The 20,025-nt window shown below is 31.9% G+C and overlaps 1 protein-coding gene across 5 annotated transcripts in view; it reads left to right on the top strand.

The window, feature by feature from the left end:
- Window positions 1-20,025, top strand: part of LOC125073646 (filamin-A) — a 94,538-nt gene that overhangs the window by 74,101 nt on the left and 412 nt on the right. For all 5 annotated transcript variants that reach the window (XM_047684546.1, XM_047684547.1, XM_047684543.1 and 2 more), the window contains 6 exons: window positions 9,091-9,281; window positions 12,014-12,169; window positions 12,841-12,910; window positions 15,583-15,701; window positions 18,202-18,298; window positions 19,378-19,584. In XM_047684546.1, the coding sequence (XP_047540502.1) occupies window positions 9,091-9,281; window positions 12,014-12,169; window positions 12,841-12,910; window positions 15,583-15,701; window positions 18,202-18,298; window positions 19,378-19,584 (840 nt within the window). The remainder of the gene's footprint in view (window positions 1-9,090; window positions 9,282-12,013; window positions 12,170-12,840; window positions 12,911-15,582; window positions 15,702-18,201; window positions 18,299-19,377; window positions 19,585-20,025) is intronic.

The raw sequence follows: 20,025 nt of genomic DNA on the forward strand, positions 1-20,025 counted from the left end.
CTATGTCCGGTTCTGTTTAGTAATATTTAATGAATTATGCAATTTAAATACAGTTTGTAACAATTACCGGCGTCAGCTGCAAATAATCACTGTTTAAATCGCGAGGGAATGATAATATTAGGCTTGCTAATTTCGTCGTTTGCATATAACTAAAGTGTATTTAATACACACACTAATGGCATTTTGAGTTCATTGTCTTAATGTAATTTAAGTGCGCGATTCCTCGAATATTCCTTTCTTGCGAACAACATTTTTATGTTGTTATATTATTGTATTTAACACAAATTAACATTCTTAAAATATTATTTTTATTGCGGCAAGTCTTAAAACTATATAAGCTGAATTTTATATAATTGTATTATATTTTAAATTACAGATAATAAATAAATTATACAAATGAATTAATTTATTAAAACGTTATACTTTTACTTTCTCAACAGTTAAAGTAATTTTCTACAATCAAATATACACTTACTTAATACGTTTGTCGTCCGAAGTTATTTTCAGTATATCTTTGATTGAACTTCCGATATTTTTTGAAGACAGCATAATATTATATCCATTCAAAAACGTAGATAATATTTATTTTCTATATGAACATGTTTATTTATTTTGTTTTGCTAAAAAAGTATAACACCTGGTACAATATTGAAGGAATTCAATGTTACCGTGAAATTATAATTTTGCAAAATCCTTCTTAGCGCCTCCAATGCGATAGGACATTGACTTTTTTATATTTAAACCATTAATAACTAAAACTGTTTATTTGTCAATGTTGTTTATTTTTTAATTTAGAATACCGTGTGTATTAATAATTATAAAATTAGCGGGTAGCTTGAATTTACACAAATTGATTCGTAGTCAATGATGTACCTACATGTTTGCTTGCAGCTGTATGTATATCTAAATATACCAACAAATTGACAGTTACTGTTATGTCATATAGTCTAAGAATAATGATAACAATAAATAAATAAATATTGGACAACATCACATACATTACTCTGATCCCAATGTAATTAGTTAAAGCACTTGTGTTATGGAAAATCAACGTAACGACGGTAACACTAAAATCCAGACCCAAGACAACATAGAAAACTAATGAACATATTCTACATCGACTCGGCCGGGAATCGAACCCGGGGACCTCTTAGTGGCGTACCCATGAAAACCGGTGTACACGCTACTCGACCACGGAGGTCGTCATCCTTATCAAAATAACGTTATCCTTATCAAAGTTAAGCTGCCACGGCCAATTTAAGAATTAGCAAACTTATAGGAATTTGATTATTTATATAAGTGTGTGCAAACATAGATGCATTGCCAAAGTAACCACTGTTGGGCTAAGGGGAAGGCTTGTAGTTTAACATTGTTTATTCCGGTATTATTATATCCGATGAGACGATCCAACACGACCCAAGGCATGCTACTCACGGCGTTACTTGCTTTCCGAGGCACGAAAATGTAAGACTACCTTCGTAATTCCGAGGAATTTGTTTATTATTTCTTAATGACTTGTAATTTAATATTTATTATCTTGGCTCGGTTTCGAGCCAGCTGATGTAATTGCCTATGAGCCAAAATACATTAATTTTAATTTTTTTCTCTTTTACAAAACATACATATTGTTTAAATTATTAAATACTTAAACAGTAGAAATATTAATAACAAACGAAAATATTTTTAAAAATGTCGCGCAACACAGTAGCCGGTTAAAATATTCGGTATCCCGAATTGAATTCTAAACCCGTTCGGACGTGACATTCCATCATAGTGCGATGTCTCCTCTCCAGTGATTTTGTGACTTTTTTCCGCCATAATATTCGACCGGCGGTCAATTAAAATGACTCTTAAACACCAGTGGCAAGGAATTCCGCTTCTAAACTAAATTTGTCCGGGTCCATTGTGTTCGTTTCGACAAAAAAAGTCGCACGCATCCGACAAAGAAGCGGTCTCTTTTTGTTGGCGGATACTTCATAAGTGTATAGCGAATAGAAATTTCTTAGTTATTTGATGGAATAATGACTTAGTTGTGCTCGTTTTGTTTATGGGTAATATTTTCGATATGTTTTCGTTTTATTGTCGCGAACGCATTTAATTGTACGAGCAAGTAGTTCTTTAATTATTTCACCGTAACTTGTTGTATGTTAAGAGTTACGCCAGCCGTCGCGTTGTTTTGACGGTGGAATATGAAAATTGACACACTTGCGCAATTGCACTTTAAATTCACTAATATATAGTCCATTTTAATTTAAAAAAAAATACTTTAATTTATTTTTTGTTTTGATTCGCTAAAAACAGTGAAAATTTTAATTTGATTAAATTAAATGTATCTTTAGAACGCTTCTATAATTGATCCAAAAACTCTTTCTTAGCTTGAGATCTACGTTCCGAAATGAAGTTTAACTATAAGTTTTATGTCTCAGTTGATAAACCACGCGTTGATCAATCAGGCATCACTTTCTTTCATATTATCTTTATACAGATTTCGAAAGGAAAAGAGCTTATTATAGTTTTAATAACAGGATAATATATAAATTATCGGGTTTAAACCCAGGCAAGCACCACTGAATTTTTATGTGCTTTATTTGTGTTACTTATTTATCTCGTGCTCGCCGGTGAAGCCAAACATCGTAAAGCAACCAGAATGTGTCTAATTTCTATTTTCAACGAAATTTCCACAAGTGTAACCAACCCACATTGCAGAAGCGTGGTAGAATATGCTCCAAACCTTTTCCTCAGATCGTAAAATTTACAAAAAAATATATACTTGTTATAGTAGCTTAAACATTATTTTCATTATAAAGAGGGCAATATCGTGATATGAGATGTATTATGAGAGTATTACCTGTATCACTCTAGCACATAACGACAATGAATGACTCGTTGCGTTAAAGAAGGACAAATATATACAACTATTTACCTCAACGATAATTTTAATAATCGATTTATAAACTATACATCAATATTGCTCTCACTCTTTCACTCCTCGACCGATCAGAAACAAAAAAAATAATCCTAAAACTTTCTTTTTAACATTTCTATGAAAAAGATAAAAAAAGGCTTCAAACTCGGGCACGGCGCGGGCGCATCGGGGCATCAAAGAGGTTGAATTCATCTTACTCATTCATTTATACGAACATTTCTGAGGACGAATTCTTTATAAACTGCCAATGGTCGCCGATAATCTTAAATGATTATTAGCTACTCCTGTAATTATTATTATTATTTAGAATTTGACAGACGACTTAATGGCACACATTATGGTCAGTGGTCACCTCGGGCCATGGAAATTGGCACTGTTTTCTACACTCTGTATCTAAAATTTGATATCCTATCTGCCTTTTCAATGATACAATTATTATAGACCAGGAGATAGTATGTCAAAAGTATACAATTTCTGTAAAGCCAAGTTTATATTTCACCGACTACAAGAAAATAAAAGAATCTTTAAAATAAATATATATACTTGCCGGTTCTTCTCGATAGAATCTACATTCCGAACCGTGTGGTAGCTTTACTTTCAATAGTTTGTTAAATGACGATTCAAAAGTGCTTGTAAAAGCCTACTTGAATAAAGTTTATTTTGATTTGATTTGAGTAATGTTCCTATGAAAATGTATTTTATTTATCAACGTTGATTAAATAGTACTTATTAATTCGATATGTGTTTCATTGATGATATAATTCGACCTTCGAGGTATGGCGAATACTTGTAACAAAGACAAAGATTCAGTTATTATCTCCTGGTCTATTACTTTACGAACTTGAACGCAATTATTTAAATAGAAAAGCATTTTAATATTGTTGTATTTGACGATAATTATATTCCTTTATTATAATAACCGATTTCGGCCTAAGCGGTCAAAGAAGTCGAGAGAGTCTGGGCAATGTACGGTGGACGTATTATTCTGCAAAAGTCTGTACAAATACTTTCCAACACACTCAAAGTGAGAAAGTATATGATAAATATTATTTATAAGTCAATATTATAATCTATTTTAATTATTATTATTTATAAATTTAAATAGATATTAGAGCCGAGATGGCCCAGTGGTTAGCACGCGTGCATCTTATCCGATGATTTCGGGTTCAAACCTAGGCAAGCACCACTGAATTTTCGTGTGGTTAAATTGTGTTTATAGTTCATCTCGTGCTCGGCGGTGAAGGAAAACATCGTGAGGGAACCTGCATGTGTCTAATTTCAACGAAATTCTGCCACATGTCTGTTCCATCAACCCGCATTGTAGCAGCGTGGTGGAATATGCTCTAAACATTATTAAAAATTTACAGGCTGCTAATGTAATAATTAATTATTATTATGTATGTCGAATAATCGAAGTTATATCGACTTATTTTAAATTCAGTAATAGTTAGTTGAATTAAATTTGATTAAATTAATTATAACCTAAATCGGAGAGTTAATATGGCGGAGTGGTTAAAACGAATAATTAAAATAAATTACTTCATTGGTTACTAAATATGAAATAAAACGTTTAGTTAGGGTATATATGTCATATAGTATATACAATTTATATATATTTTAATACGTGTAAGCGTTGTATGTTAAGTTCCCGCTGTATTTTTTTTTTAGAACACACGTTTAGTCTATTTTTTAATAATTAGTCACTTTTAATTTGTGTACGTTATTATGCGTTACGTATACGTTATTAAAATCTTTAAATTCAATAACGCGAACGTGAAATGTCAGCTGTGATGTGTGACATTGATTATAATAATAATTATGACATAAATAGGTTATACGTAACAAAATGGCGTATCAACATAAGTCGATTGTCAACATTTCACTAGTGATATACGAATTTAATTCTTACTAACTAATATTAAAACTTCATATAAAGTTGTTTCAATCGAAATTTTATTTTTGCTTATTCCTAAATGTGAGTTTCAAATCCGCATTTTCGGAATTTAATCCACCAACATCTTTACGATGAAAACTAGAAGAATTTATGATACACTTGTGACCCCAACTTCGCTCGGGTGTAATTTATTAATTTATTTACTTATTATTAAATTAATTTACCAAATTGAAAATCCATATTCCAAAATATTTCTTACTAATTAATATATTGTAATATATTAAATGCAAATAATAATATGTCCATATTAATAACACAAATTAGGGAAATTAATACGTGTTCTGTGATTTAAGTTTGCGATCTTTGTTTGAGTCAGCTAGTAGGTACTTGGTGGTAGGGCTTTGTGCAAGCCCGTCTGGGTAGGTACCACCCACTCATCAGATATTCTACCGCCAAATAACAGTACACTGTATTGTTGTGTTCCTGTTAGAAGGGTGAGTGAGCCAGTGTAATCACAGGCACAAGGGACATAACATCTTAGTTCCCAAGGTTGGTGGCGCATAGGTGATGTAAGGAATGGTTAATATTTCTTACAGCGCCTTTGTCTATGGGCGGTGGTGACCACTTACCATCAGGTGGCCCATATGCTCGTCCGCCAACCAATGCCATAAAAAAAAAAAAGGTATTTCTTATATATCGTAATATTCCATTAGTTAATTTGATGTGCAATACACTTTTTGATATACTATATGTGTTGTTACTTTGTACTCGTTCTGAATAAATAAGTAATACCATCCACTAAAACAAATCGGCTCTATGTAAAATCATCATCATCCTCCTGCCCTTATCCCAATTTTACTCGGGGTCGGCGCGGCATGTCTTCTTCTTCCATACTTCTCTGTCGGACGTCATCTCCCAAGTAACATTCTTTCTAACCATATCGTCTTTCACACAATCCATCCATCGTTTCTTTGGTCGGCCCTTACCTCTATATCCATCCAAATCCATGCTCAAGACCTTCCTCACAACTTTCCTCACTATTTTGTAAATTAATCAGCAGAAAATCAAAGTCCTTCCAAAACTTTCACGCTCTCTTCACAGCCTGACTGTGGTGCACAATATAATCTACGTATAATATAAAAATAAATAATTCTTACTTATAATATATAAAATCTATACTTTGCAGTTAATACGTTTCAGTTCTATTCAACGTATAAGAATTTCCACCAATGAGATAAAGTTCTAATAAGATTGTGATCACGACACGTTATATAAAACAAACATACCATTTCCTAATCCGGTAATATGTAAACTTCACCTGCGAAGTAGCAAAAAGCGAAATGATTTTTTTTAAACCGAAAGTATAATAAGAAACAAGAGGAAGCGGCCGGGACATCGAACCCGCAACATGTCAATACCTCCGCTTTGCATGAGGGCTACATCATTATTTGTGGATTGGGACGCGTGCCACCGTATTCGCTTAAGTATTAGTTAACAAATTATTTCAAAGAGACTTGTTGTTTGACTGTTTGTTATTAATTCCTTGGAAAGTAATATATTCTAGCGCCAAACAGCAATAATTATTATTGTTGTGTTCTGATTTGAAAGGCGAGTGAGTAACTACAGGGACAAGAGACATACAATCTTAGTTACCAATGTTGGTGGCGCATTGGCGATGTGAGTAATATTTCTTGCAATGCAAATGTCTATGAGAGATAAAGACTATTTACCAATAGGTATCCGATTTGCCAATGTATCTAATAGTAAACAGTTGAAAAGTTGTGAACGGTGCCTTTTGATTTAAATGTAATGGATCAATTCGAGTTAAATAAAACATCTTAAATTTTATCATAGAAAAACATTCGAACCAAAGACGGATTATAAATAAATTGTTTATATAATTCTTTTATATCGTCAAATTAGGCGTAGACACTCGTATCGTCTAATAAGACCCTTTTTCGTATCGTATCGTATCGTATAGTATCGTATCTCGTATCGTATCGTATCATCTAATAACACAGCCTTACTTTAAAGCGTTAAGCGGATGTTTAATTGAACATAGATTTATCTCTTTTACTCATATAGATTTGATATCCAAAAGAAGACCACAACACTGTTTCATTGACCACCCTCTCTTGGAGAATATAAAAACATTATTTATAAACAGTTATTTTTTTTCTTTCTAATTAAAAATAAACTTCTGTTTAACAAAACAGTGTCACTGATCCCAAAACTAGTTGAAAGTACCAAATACGGCGTGCTCGAAAAACAAAAAAAAAAACGCAAGATAATTTTTTGTCCAATCAATGAAAAGTACAACAAAAAAGAATTCTCTCATGTAAATAAATCTGTAACAATATGCCCTCCACGAAGTTTGAATGTCCATACGTAAAAAACTATTCGAGAAAAATTTAAATTTCCACCAGCAGAAGAGATATAGCCGCCGTCGTTAGTTGGTTATTCAGATCGAGTGACGTCTCCTCCGTAAAAACCTCGTTTCTTGCAATTCAAATCGCGTTTTTGTACGGCTTTTTTCCAATTTTGTCGGTTTTTTAGATAGGACAGATAATTTATAGGGCATGCGAGGAAGGGATCGAGTTAGAAGTAACATGCGTTTGATTTTTTTCTCTTGTAATAAAATATAAATTAATTTGTTACAACTTACTTTTAGTGATGTCTTTCTTTCGAACTTTTTTCATAAAACATCGTTAATTTAAATTTGTATATTTGCAAAGCTGGAGGTACATCATTGATATTACCTATATAACTGAGTTCAGCCACGACAATTATACGATGTTATGGATAACTATACTAATACAATATTATACATTATTTAATCTACACTAATATTTTAAATGTGAAGTCAAAGTCAAAAATCTTTATTCAATATAGAAGTGTTTACACTTGCTTATTGATAGTCAAAAATCTACCACCGGTTCGGAATTTAACACCTCGGACCTGAGAAGAACCGGCGAAAGAAACTCAGAAAGTAACTCTGTCTGTCTGTCTCTTTCACTGCCAAACCAATGAACCGAATTTGATGAAATTTGGTATGAAGCAAACTTGAACTCCAAGGAAGGACACAGGGTACTTTTTTTGCCTAACACATGACAACACAATCCGCAATTCCGTTAGATTATAATCCATCTCGCGACTGTACGAGCTGGCGAGAGATTCTGGACGGTGATTCAACTTACAATAAAACGTATAAAATGTTGATAGCTTCTTATATAAAATGTTGATCTTTTGGTTAGGGTTAGAGATTTTATAATTTAACTGAATAGTTTATAATCCAAGGAAAAATAACGCGTTAAATTGTAAACAACAGTTCACAATCTCGCGAGATATATAATCTAACTTCACCTAAATTTTTACGGTGAAATAAGCGTAATACCATATATGTGCGATTTACTTGAATTGAGCATAGAATTCCTTTTACTAAGAAATAATTATTGGAAATCAACTTTGTATACTTTTATCCGTCTGAAGTCGGAACAGCAGCTACTCCCTATACAAAATTATATATATCTACTATCCCAAAAAAAACTTTAAAAACAAATTATGCTATTATTAACCAATCCTTAAGCTTAGATTTTAAAATTTTTAAAAATCGAACTATATACTGACCAATCGGAAGATAGAAATAAATTAATCTTAATAGCTTATTTAATGATATTAGAAACTTGAAACACTTAGATATGAATAACCACTTTAGTAATTATCAAGTTATTCGATTATATTGTAAAATTTATTAATATTTGTGAAATTACATGTAATTTATAAATGATTAGATACGATCGATTCTAAGTTAATTCTAAGATAAAGTGCTTTTATAAGAACACGGCCGTGTATTTAGAAGTAAATTTCAAAGGAGACTTGCCGCATATTATAAAAAAAACATTAGTACGTAAGGTTACTAAAAATATTATATGTAAAAAACATAAAATTATTTATATCTAATCCTCCGTGGTCGAGTAGTGTGTACACCGGTTTTCATGGGTACGCCACTCCGAGGTCCCGGGTTCGATTCCCGGCAGGGTCGATGTAGAAAAGTTCATTCGTTTTCTATGTTGTCTTGAGTCTGGGTGTATGTGGTACCGTCTTTACTTCTGATTTTCCATAACACAAGTGCTTTAGCTACTTACATTGGGATCAAAGTAATGTATGTGATGTTGTCCAATATTTATTTATTTATCTAATATAATCTATGATAAAATGTTAACAATTTAAAAAAATATATAAAAAATTAACTATGATTTACTTTGCACAGGTGAATACCGCATTGGGCTCAAGTTCAACGAGCAGCACATCCCAGACTCACCCTTCAAGGTGTACATCTCTCCAGCTGTAGGCGACGCGCATCTTCTGGAAGTAGCTCAGTTCCCAGACTCAGCTCAAGTGGACAAACCTACACAGTTCTACATAAGGCTTAACGGCGCTAAGGGCAGTTTGGATGGCAGGGTTAGTATTGTGAAAAAACAGGGTTCTCCAAGTATGTCAGCATTAAGGGCCGGAACTAATTCATTTAATCATTTTGATGCTCATGGTTCATTCGTCATATTATTATGATAAAGGTTCACCAGTCCGCAAATTTCCGTGTTTCGGTTGCGGTCCAGTGTTTGAAAACCACTGGTTTATCGTATCAAAGTTTACATTAAAAAAAAAATTGAATTAATTATCCTCAATAACTATTTGAAACTTCAAAGAAAATTCTTCAGCAATTAATATGTCTGCTTATAACCTTATATATCTTCTTAGATGTTTTATATTTAAATTAAAATATCATTCGTATTTATTAGCAAGATGTCCTTAAAGTCTAGGTAGATTTGTTCTGCCTTTGATCAATCATACAAGTTATACAAGCATAATTTTATTAAAAACATAAGTACCGAATAAATGTAATGATTACGAATAATGATATTTATATATTCCCAGTGGTTTGCCCGCGAGACTTCGCGTTTTTTCAAAAGAAATTTTCGCCACCTATGACAGGTTTTGTTTGGATTTCATTTCATTGTAAACTGCAAGTTACTCCTCTTGGAACAAAACCTAACCTTATTTAATTTTTTTTTATAGTCACGCTCTCTAAAATTAATTATTTGTTCGTTAATTGCAATCAAGAATCCTCATTACTGTTTTGCAACATCTACGGCTTGAGCTCTTCAAAATGAGACCATAACTGATTTTTTATATGCAGCTGCGGCATAATCACTGGGACAAAAATCGGCTACGATATTAATATAAATATACGATAATAATTTTACATGAAATATGTTTAAAAACTTCAATACAGAAAATTCGCTACAGAAACTTTTGATAATAAAATTACAAGAATTGACACAATATAGTCAATTTTTATAATTACAGAAATGATAAACCTCTGCATGAGATTTAAAAATCGATAAAATGGATAGATTACCTAACACATGCATACCTACTCAAAACTAGACGTAAAGACGTCTTTCCTTGCAATTTTGAGAACACAATAACTTATATGAAAGATATGTTAAAATTTTAAACGAATGGTGACAATAGTTGAACAGGACTAAATATCTATCGTTAGAAAAAAAACCATTGTCAATATAACAAATGCATATTTAAAATTTATTTTTCTTTATCTGTATAGAGTCCGCGAATCCCCGTTCGGACAGTATGTTTGCCAATAAGCGAGGGTCAATATGATTTATCGTGTGAACATGATATCCGTCCAGGCCGTCGTATTATTAAAGATTTATGATAGATGGACCCGCGTTACGTTTGGCGTAACATCGCTCAACAATTGTACTTTTATTTGATAAACCAAAGATACAGTAAGCGTCTTTTATAAACAATGATGAAGATAAACATCCTTTTTAAAGACATATTATTGCCTTTCTTTTATTATTTTTTAAAATAAGTATTGCTCAAATGAATTACAAACTTTTTTTTAGTTTGCGTTCTAATATTCATGAATATAATTTACAATTTAATTTTCTTTTAATGATTTTAATTGAGATAAACATCTACATGTTATTGACCCGGTGACTGAGCAATTAATTAATTAAATCATTATAAATAAGCCTACAAAACTTTCTTTTTCACTTCCTTCTGTTACAAATTCGCTTACCGTCTGTGAACAAAAAAAGTAAAAACATTAGGACGTATGTAATCTTCCTTTGCTTTCATAAATCAAATTCAACTGACAAAACTTCAATTGTCAGATGATTAAAAAAACAAATAAGAACTCTTTTGCTAACATTCTAAATTTAATATTTGTTTTTGTGCACACTGGTGTTATACCCTATTTCTTTGGAAAAAAAATTGTAATAAAACAGGCTGACCGCACGTGACCGCCCTCAGCAGCATAAATCATAGTCCAGCTTAATATTTTATAACTCCGTACGATGAATACTGGCCGAAGTTTCACGATGTGTTATAAAAATTAATATGGTAACAGTTGCATTGTTTCATAATTCAGGAAAAAAATTCAACAAAGATTTATCCCTCAGCCTTTATCTTGTAAAATTATCTATTCTTGTGATGTTACAACTTGGATATTAATTTACGAATACGTAATTAAAAAAAAAGAAGGAAAAAGAAGAATATTCTTTTGAAGTGGTAGTGTTTAATTTGACTATCAATAAGAAAGTGTAATACTTCTATATTGAATAAAGGAATTTGAGTTTGGGTTTGAGATTATTATTTTCATGTTTATCAATAGCGAACATTCTGAATACAAAACAATCTTACTTTTTGTAATCTATACTTATTTTATAAAAGCGAATGTAACTCTGACTGTCTGTATGTTTATCTATTGCAGCCAAACCATTGAATGATGAATGAATGAATGAAGGTATAAGCTATTTTTTTATACCTAAAACCAGACTACCAAGCCCTAAAATGCGAGCGAATCCACATGCGGAAACTAATATTATATATGCGTAATATTATATGGAAAATGTAAATGTTATTTTAATTATTTTCTTTTGTTCATATAACCTAACTAAAATTTCAACATTGATGTACTCGGCTTAAAATGATATAATTAAACAACAGAATATAAAATCCACTTCGTACTTTCATTACAAGGCGAGTAGTTCAATACAAATTAAACACAAAACTAAGAGGTTGGGTTTGACTCGCTATCTGTGGGTCACCTCAGCCCAATATTTCACTAAACAAGAAAATTTTAATATCATATTTAATTCGTGCAGGTCATCTCCCCATCAGGCAAGACAGATGACTGCTTCATCCAGAACATCGACGGTGACCAGTACAGCATCAGGTTCATGCCCAGAGAGAATGGTGTCCATAACATTAATGTGAAGTTCAACGGAGTACACATCCCGGCTTCTCCACTCAGGATCAAGGCATGAGAATCTTATTTTAATAAACTTAAAAAAAGAAAAGTATCAGCCTCTAAATGTTCCATTGCGGGGCTAAGACCTATTGAGATTAGATGATGATGTTGACGAAAATTTGGACCTTATTCCACTAAGCTGCATCAAAATGAGAATATAAGCTTTTTTTTTTAAATACTGGATTTTTGCAGCAGCTAAATATTTATCTATACTAATATTATAAATACGAAAGTAACTCTGTATATAATGTATAACTCTGTTGCTCTTTCACGTCCAAAGCACTGGAACGATTTTGATGAAATTTTGTATGCGCTTCATATAGCTTGAACTCGCAGAATGAACATAGGCTATACTTGTACGCCTAGCATATGACGACCAACACCTAAACCGCGAGCGACAGCTAATCTTTCCTATATATAAATACAGCTATAAGTAACTAAAATTATAATTGAAAGACGTTAGACAAGTGAAAGTTGTCAATTAAATATATTGAAAAAAAGAATTACGTAATATATAATTGTTCATTTACAAAGAAAATTATTATTTCCGCCAAAGAGTAATACTTTGCCTTGCTCTGCGTGATTCTGTAAGAAATGATTTCGTATCTCACTCATGAAATTGAACTCAACAAATATAACACTCTATGTAAATAAGTAAATAATGTAATTGTTGTCATGCAGGTCGGTAAAGACGACGCCGATCCAGCTGCTGTTCACGCGCATGGTCCAGGTCTCGGAAGTGTTAAAACAGGTAAGATATATAATCTTCCATAATTTTTAGGAGTTCTAGAACATACTGTTTCTCTGGAGTCATCTTTTGAAATATTAGTATTATTAGAAACTTCAGTTATTTATTGGAGAATGGTTGATATGTTTCGGGTGGACTGTGTACATATCACTGGGGCCTAGGCACTAGGGGTAATAATAGTGTCAGGTGGAGTATGCGAGCTTGCGGTCGACTCCGCACCGTCTCTGCACAATAACGGTAGCTATAAACTCATTCAACTTCCTCCCGTAATTTGTTGCATACTATATCTTCTGGTCTAGTACAGTAATATTTTGAGCTGGTAATCGTAAAATAGGCCCCGCGTTAATGGAATATTGTATGAAGCGGTTTTAAAGTGATTGATTTCACAATAATTTTGTAAATAAACTTAGCGGAAGCAGATTTTTAGGATTTTACAGACTTTTTGCCGTGGTCACACTTCATTACTAAAGTGTCCAATCAACACCCCCTGGGCATTTTCTATAAAATGGAATATCATGAGTTTACTTAAGAACTGTTTGGAGTGATCACTTCACATATATATATGAACGGATTTTACGAAACTCCACCCTTAAAAAAAGCAATAAAGCAGTGGTTGGAAGTTTGTGTTTTATACATTTCGCGTGGGTAAAGCCGCAGGTTCAGCTAGTATATATATATTAATAATAGACAAATCGTCAGTATGGAATGGTATCATGTTTGCTAGAAATATCCCCCTTTGAACAGCCCGATTCTCTTAACAAAAATAGAATTAACCTATTAGCCTTATCAGCAGAAGAGGCAATAAGGCAGGTGCTAGGTCGTAAAGATGCGATATTAATCCAAGGCGTTTTACTGAAATTAACTTGCAACCTTTGTTGGTATATTACTTTATTAAAGATAATATACATGACTAGCTAGGCATCTGATATATACTGACTGATTATATATACATATATAATCAGTCACGTTGCTCACGTGACTGATTATATATGTATTATTATTTGCTCGCCTTAATAGAATTAATAATAAGAACATCTGTTACCGGTATGACATTTAATTATGATTTAAATAACTTTTAATTAATCATTATTAAAAAAGATTATTTAATATACGAACGTATGTACATAAACAAAAATGTTTCGTCATGTTCAATTTGATGAGTACGAAAAGTTTTTAGAACGCAATTCATTAAAATAGATGCAATTAAAATTCTGGCTTCAATTACACGAGTAATTAATGAATATGTTTAAATGTAATTTTTATTGATTATAGATAATAAAATTAGACGTGTATATTATCTCGTTAGACATATCTGCTAGCGTTGTATATCGATAGTTAAGGTGTTAGCGATAGTATCGATAGCTCCCCATGAGCAATACTATCGATAGTATTCGCGAAAACCGTTACTTTTAACCTAAATTATCGATAGTCCAAAAATATCGATACTATCAATAGTATCGATAGTATTTCCGTTATCAATAGTACTATCGATATCCTGAATAGTTCAACTATCGATAGTCAAACTATCGACAGTTCTGCAACGCTGATATCTACTGTATAGAGTAACTATTTCCTTATCTCTGAAGGTGTGGGTATAATTATATATGTATTTGAATTAATAAAAACTTAAATGTTTCTCTGGGTTTCTTAGAATACGATAAGATTACTACTTATTCATAGAATATTTAAGACGAATTTAATTTTAATTAAAATTGAACGAAATTTGAAAATGTATTCGGATGTGCGATAAGAAATAATTATGAAAATGAAAATTGAATCTTAGCTAGAATTACTTGGAACTATTAAATAATTTATGTTTTCGAGTAACAGTAACGATAAGTCGTAAGTCTCTATCAGTCGGAAGAAATCCTCGTTCCTTTTCTTCCAAGCATCAATACATTCATTAGGAGGAATCTGATTATTTCGTTATAACAAAAAACAAAACTATTTCACTTAGATTTATTTTAATTACTTAGGTTGGAAGGCAAATGGGATCACCTGGTGGTGAGTGGTCTCCACCGCCTATAGACATTGACGCTGTAAGAAATATTAACCATACATTATATCACCAAAGCGCCACCAATCTTGGGGTGTAATATGTTATGTCCCTTGTGATGTGTATCTTAAACATAAATTGAATACTGATAGTATTCAGTTTATTCTCTCTTATATATTTCGATTGTATTCATGTACCGGTAATAGCTTCGCTTATATTAATAAAGTTTTGTGAAATGAATATTCAAAAGTGCTTGTAAAAGCCTACATGAATTAAGTATATTTTGATTTTGAATTATGTTTAAAATTCTTATTATTCTTTCTTCGCAATTTGTGTTTTAAATTTTAGATATAATTATTTGGAAAATATTTTTAAAGTAACTTTTTGTCTATCTAAACGAATCTAATTAGTGGACCTACCACTAGACACGATTAGGCCATTGTTACAAGCCCTTTTTCGCAGCCTTTTTAAACAATTTATAATAGCAAGCATCGTATCAAAAGTCAAAGTCAAAAATCTTTATTCAATATAGAAGTGTATACACTTGCTTATTGATTGTCAATATAATGTTTAAGTATTGTTTTTGCTCACTTGGTTAAGTGGAAACGGCTTAAAATTTCGCTATATCAATGACAATACTAACAGTTGAAATTAATATCAAAAAAATTATGTTCCAAAGGTGCCAAAACTGATTTGATAATCGACACGTGCAATGCGGGCGCTGGTATCCTGGCTGTTACCATGGATGGTCCATCCAGGGTTGCCATGGACTGTACTGAGGTTGAAGAAGGTTACAAGGTAGGTCAAAGTTAAATATATTATCTATAATTACGACCTCCGTGGTCGAATAGTGTCTACACCGATTTTCATGGGTACTCCACTTCGAGGTTCCGGGTTCGATTTCGGCCAATCTCAAAGAAGAGCTGCCAACTAAGCAGGACATATTATAGGGCCCAACACAGATGGACTCTCTACTCTATCACTCTCAAAATCCAAAGGTATGAAACGACTGGAAAAAGCTCAGGCGAAAAACACAATATACATATATAATATTGGACCGATCTGGCAATTTAACCCAGAACCTCCTAGACCAAAGACGCAGTCAAGTCGCTTCGTAATTACGACAGACATAGAAATAAAATTTTAAATAATATATATATATATTTAAATATGAAGTTTTTATTAAATATTATAAGCGTTAAGAACCTCTCGACGACCGCTTCAATTTTCTCCGTTTATTTATTTTTAAGCAATTTCCATCGATTCGATAATAATCTATTTTTCCTATCTCTTTTTTTAACCTTTGGTTACCTATTACCTTTTCAGACCAATTAATTTACAATAGTTTGATACAAAACATTTTAATATTATTGGAAATGAAGGATCTTATCTTACGCCTCTGCGAATTCTATTTTTAAACTTTTTCTAAGAGGATTTTGCACTCTTGTAAGGTTGTCCATACTACAGGTGATATAACTAATCGAAGGCTTTAGCGAAATCGTTAATAAATGTCTTGCTAGATATGTTCTCTGGTACCCTGATTTTCTGTTCCTTTAGAGATTTTTCTCTTATTTTTTAATCATTTTGGTTTGAATATTCTTTTTAAGTGTAGGATTATTTTATTCAGCGTATAGATTTTTGTAAAATTGATTGCAATTTCTATGATTTTGAACCTTGGGTATACTTCTCTAAGATTTAAAATGTATTTTGATAATTCTAAAGTTTTACCTTCGTACTACAAATTCCTATTACGATTCGTTTTAACCTTTCTTGATATTTAAAATATAATAAATAAACATAGAAAATATTATTATTGTATAATTTATTCTGAACGAAGATCGTTGAGTTACAACAAGGGCATTAACTAACTACAAGGTTCGAATCATAGACCCTCTTTTGTTTCTTCATTCGTGTAGATATCCATGGATATTATATAAAAACAGTTCCTTAACAAATCGGTCTTCGCTCAGCTTATAGAATGTTTGCTTCGTCATGATTAGGCTATTCGTTAGAGCTAATAAATATCACACAGAAAGAATTTTTTTTCAAAAATGGACCTAATAGTTTTCACTACTATTAATGGTTTGCAAGTTTTACATCATATACGTTAAGTATATGCTTGAAATTATTCTATATCCTTTGGGGAGTGTATTATTTTATACTTATTAGTACACAGCATTTTGTATATATTAACATTAGCATTAGCAGCCTGTAAATTTTCCCACTGCTGGGCTAAAGGCCTCCTCTCCCTTTGAGGAGAAGGTTTGGAGCATATTCCACCACGCTGCTCCAGTGCGGGTTGGCGGAATACACATGTGGCAGAATTTCGTTGAAATTAGACACATGCAGGTTTCCTCACGATGTTTTCCTTCACCGCCGAGCACGAGATGAATTTATAAACACAAATTAAGCACTTGAGAATTCAGTGGTGCCTGCCTGGGTTTGAACCCGAAATCATCGGTTAAGATGCTCGCGTTCTAACCACTGGGCCATCTCGGCTCTCTATATATGTCATTCCTGTCATATATTAACATTCATAGTTTATATTGTTGTATTGTTCTAATTTGTAGTACGTAAACTATTATATCGAAACCGTATTCTTAAATAGGCGTTAGTATAAGACCATGAAGGGATTGGTTAAAATCTAGTAAGTGATAATACTTTCAGTACGAAAATACTACCTACTTGCTGTTTTATCTCATTGCTAAAATAGTAATAGTCTCTGATCAATTGCAAGAAGCAAAACAATTAATATAGATATACATGTATATATCGCTTTCTTATCTGGGCTTGCTCGTTATAGTTTTTTACCGTATGAAATTCCGACGTCCTTGTCAAAGTATTTTGTTTATTTGAACGAATAATTTGATTATATTTTTCTAACACTAACTTTTTGTTATGTCACTGAATTGGTGAACTGTATTATAACTTAAATAGTATTTAATTATTAAATATCTGTTTCTTGCTGCTCAAGGAATAAAATTGTAAGTTGTAAATTATTACATAGTATTTATAGATTCGAACGTTATCTGTAGCGTCAAGTTTTTTTTTAATTGTGTATAATATGCAAATTTTATTCTAAAAGTTATTCTCTTCTCGTCGACCATTAAGTTCATCAGAAAACAGAGTTATTTAAATAGGAAAAACAATATTCTAGAAGAGCTCCATGGTAATTTCTTTCTTGAAGAATTATTAAAAAAAAAACATTAAAGGTTGTTTTGGAATATGATACGTGGCATTTAGGGCGTTTTGGTCTGCATTGATTTCGAAGATTTTCATTTGCACTTTTATTTCCCAGGTTCGATACACACCCCTGGCCCCCGGCTTCTACTACATGAGTGTGAAGTATAACGGACATCATATCGTCGGATCGCCTTTCAAGATCGAAGCGTCTGGTAATTTTAACATTCAATTATAAAAAAAAAATCGAGATAAGAAATTATTTTTAGCGATATCCAAATGATAATGATCGCTAGTAAATCGGTAATAGATTTGTCTGTTCTACTTTTGCTAAGATTGCTTCTGTAGGTACATTTATAATGTCTTGTTCCGGATATATTATAATGTACCAAATTTACACGGAAATTTGAACGTGGGAAATACTCGTAAGTACTTAAAACGGTGAACTGGTACAAGTTATATATAAAATTTCATTACCATCAATTCAGCGTTTTAGCTAACAGACAGATAATTATTAATTTATTATATTAATATATATACATATTTATATGTATACATATTTTCCTATTTATTGGGATAAAAGTATCTTGGAGAGTGTATGTCTTGTGAAGTTTAATTACATATTTAATCGTATGTGCGTTACTAAAACATGAATATCTTTAAAATTTATCGTTTCATGCCATATAGATATAACAATATAGACACGATACTATTTGTAGAAAAAAACATGACTATATTATAAAAATAATTTTAAGCTTAATACACACAAACCACTTTATACGTAAAAGAAACGTAAATTATATTTGGATAGACGATTAAAAAGAATGCCTAATGTTTTTTAAGAACCATTTATTTAAATGGCGTGACATTATTATTTATAGATTCAATTATATGACACTAGAACCTGCCATTTTTTAAGTAATAATCGTATCGTTGTTTTATCGAAATATTTAGTTGGTATTGCAAATATTTGTCATTATATTTTGAAAATGCAATCTGTAAGTATTGGTAAGTCATCAAATTCATCAACATCGATTAGCGTTGTTCGAAATGTATTAAAACCCGATATTAGATCGGATAACTGTTAAATGAATTGTTCAGATTACTTTTAGACGAGATAGGCCAATTTCAGCCGATCTAGTAAATTGCTTAGATACCAGAGTTATCAAATGCTTTAGTAATGTCAAAAACCTCATTTTACGCTCAGAATCATCGCTGAATTTCGAAATATCCAGTTGACAATCTAGTTTAAGTCGAATGATGATTCTGACTTTCGAAATTTCGAAAATTCTAGGTGAAAACCTGGCCGAAATCGGTGCACAAGAGACATCGTCGGTGACAGTGGAGACGGTTCAGAAGGTTTCAAAGGGCGCTCAGAAGCAGGGTCCAGTTCTGCCACACTTCAAGTCTGATGCCACGAAGGTTACGAGCAAAGGCATGGGATTGAAGAAGGCGTACCTGAACAAGCACAATCAGTTCACAGTGCACGCTGGTGATGCTGGTGAGTTGCTCCTTAGCTTCCGTTTATATTCATCTATACAAAATACTGGATTCTAGTTTCGAAACAAATATTTTAAATACTTTAGAATATTTAAAAGTAACTCATTATATATGTAAAAGTTTAGTTTAATTAGTCCTTTTTACAGAAGAAAATAATGAATTTGATAAATACCTACAAATTGTTTTTGATTCATATCATATCACTCCTTAATTGTACTTATTACTTCGCTAATAAATTCACAAGAATTACTTCAAATCAAAGCTATTTTTTTAATTAAATTGATCTTAAGCTGTTTTATATATTTAATTAAGCTTCTATTGTTTATACAATTGTCGATCAAGGTAGTTTCGGAACAATTCACTGATAATTAATTTAAATCTCACAGGAAAATTATGAATTTTTATATCTACTTAATAATCGATATTCTGACATATCCAGATG

Source organism: Vanessa atalanta, chromosome 25 (genome assembly GCF_905147765.1).
Source record: "Vanessa atalanta chromosome 25, ilVanAtal1.2, whole genome shotgun sequence".
NCBI lineage: Eukaryota > Metazoa > Arthropoda > Insecta > Lepidoptera > Nymphalidae > Vanessa > Vanessa atalanta.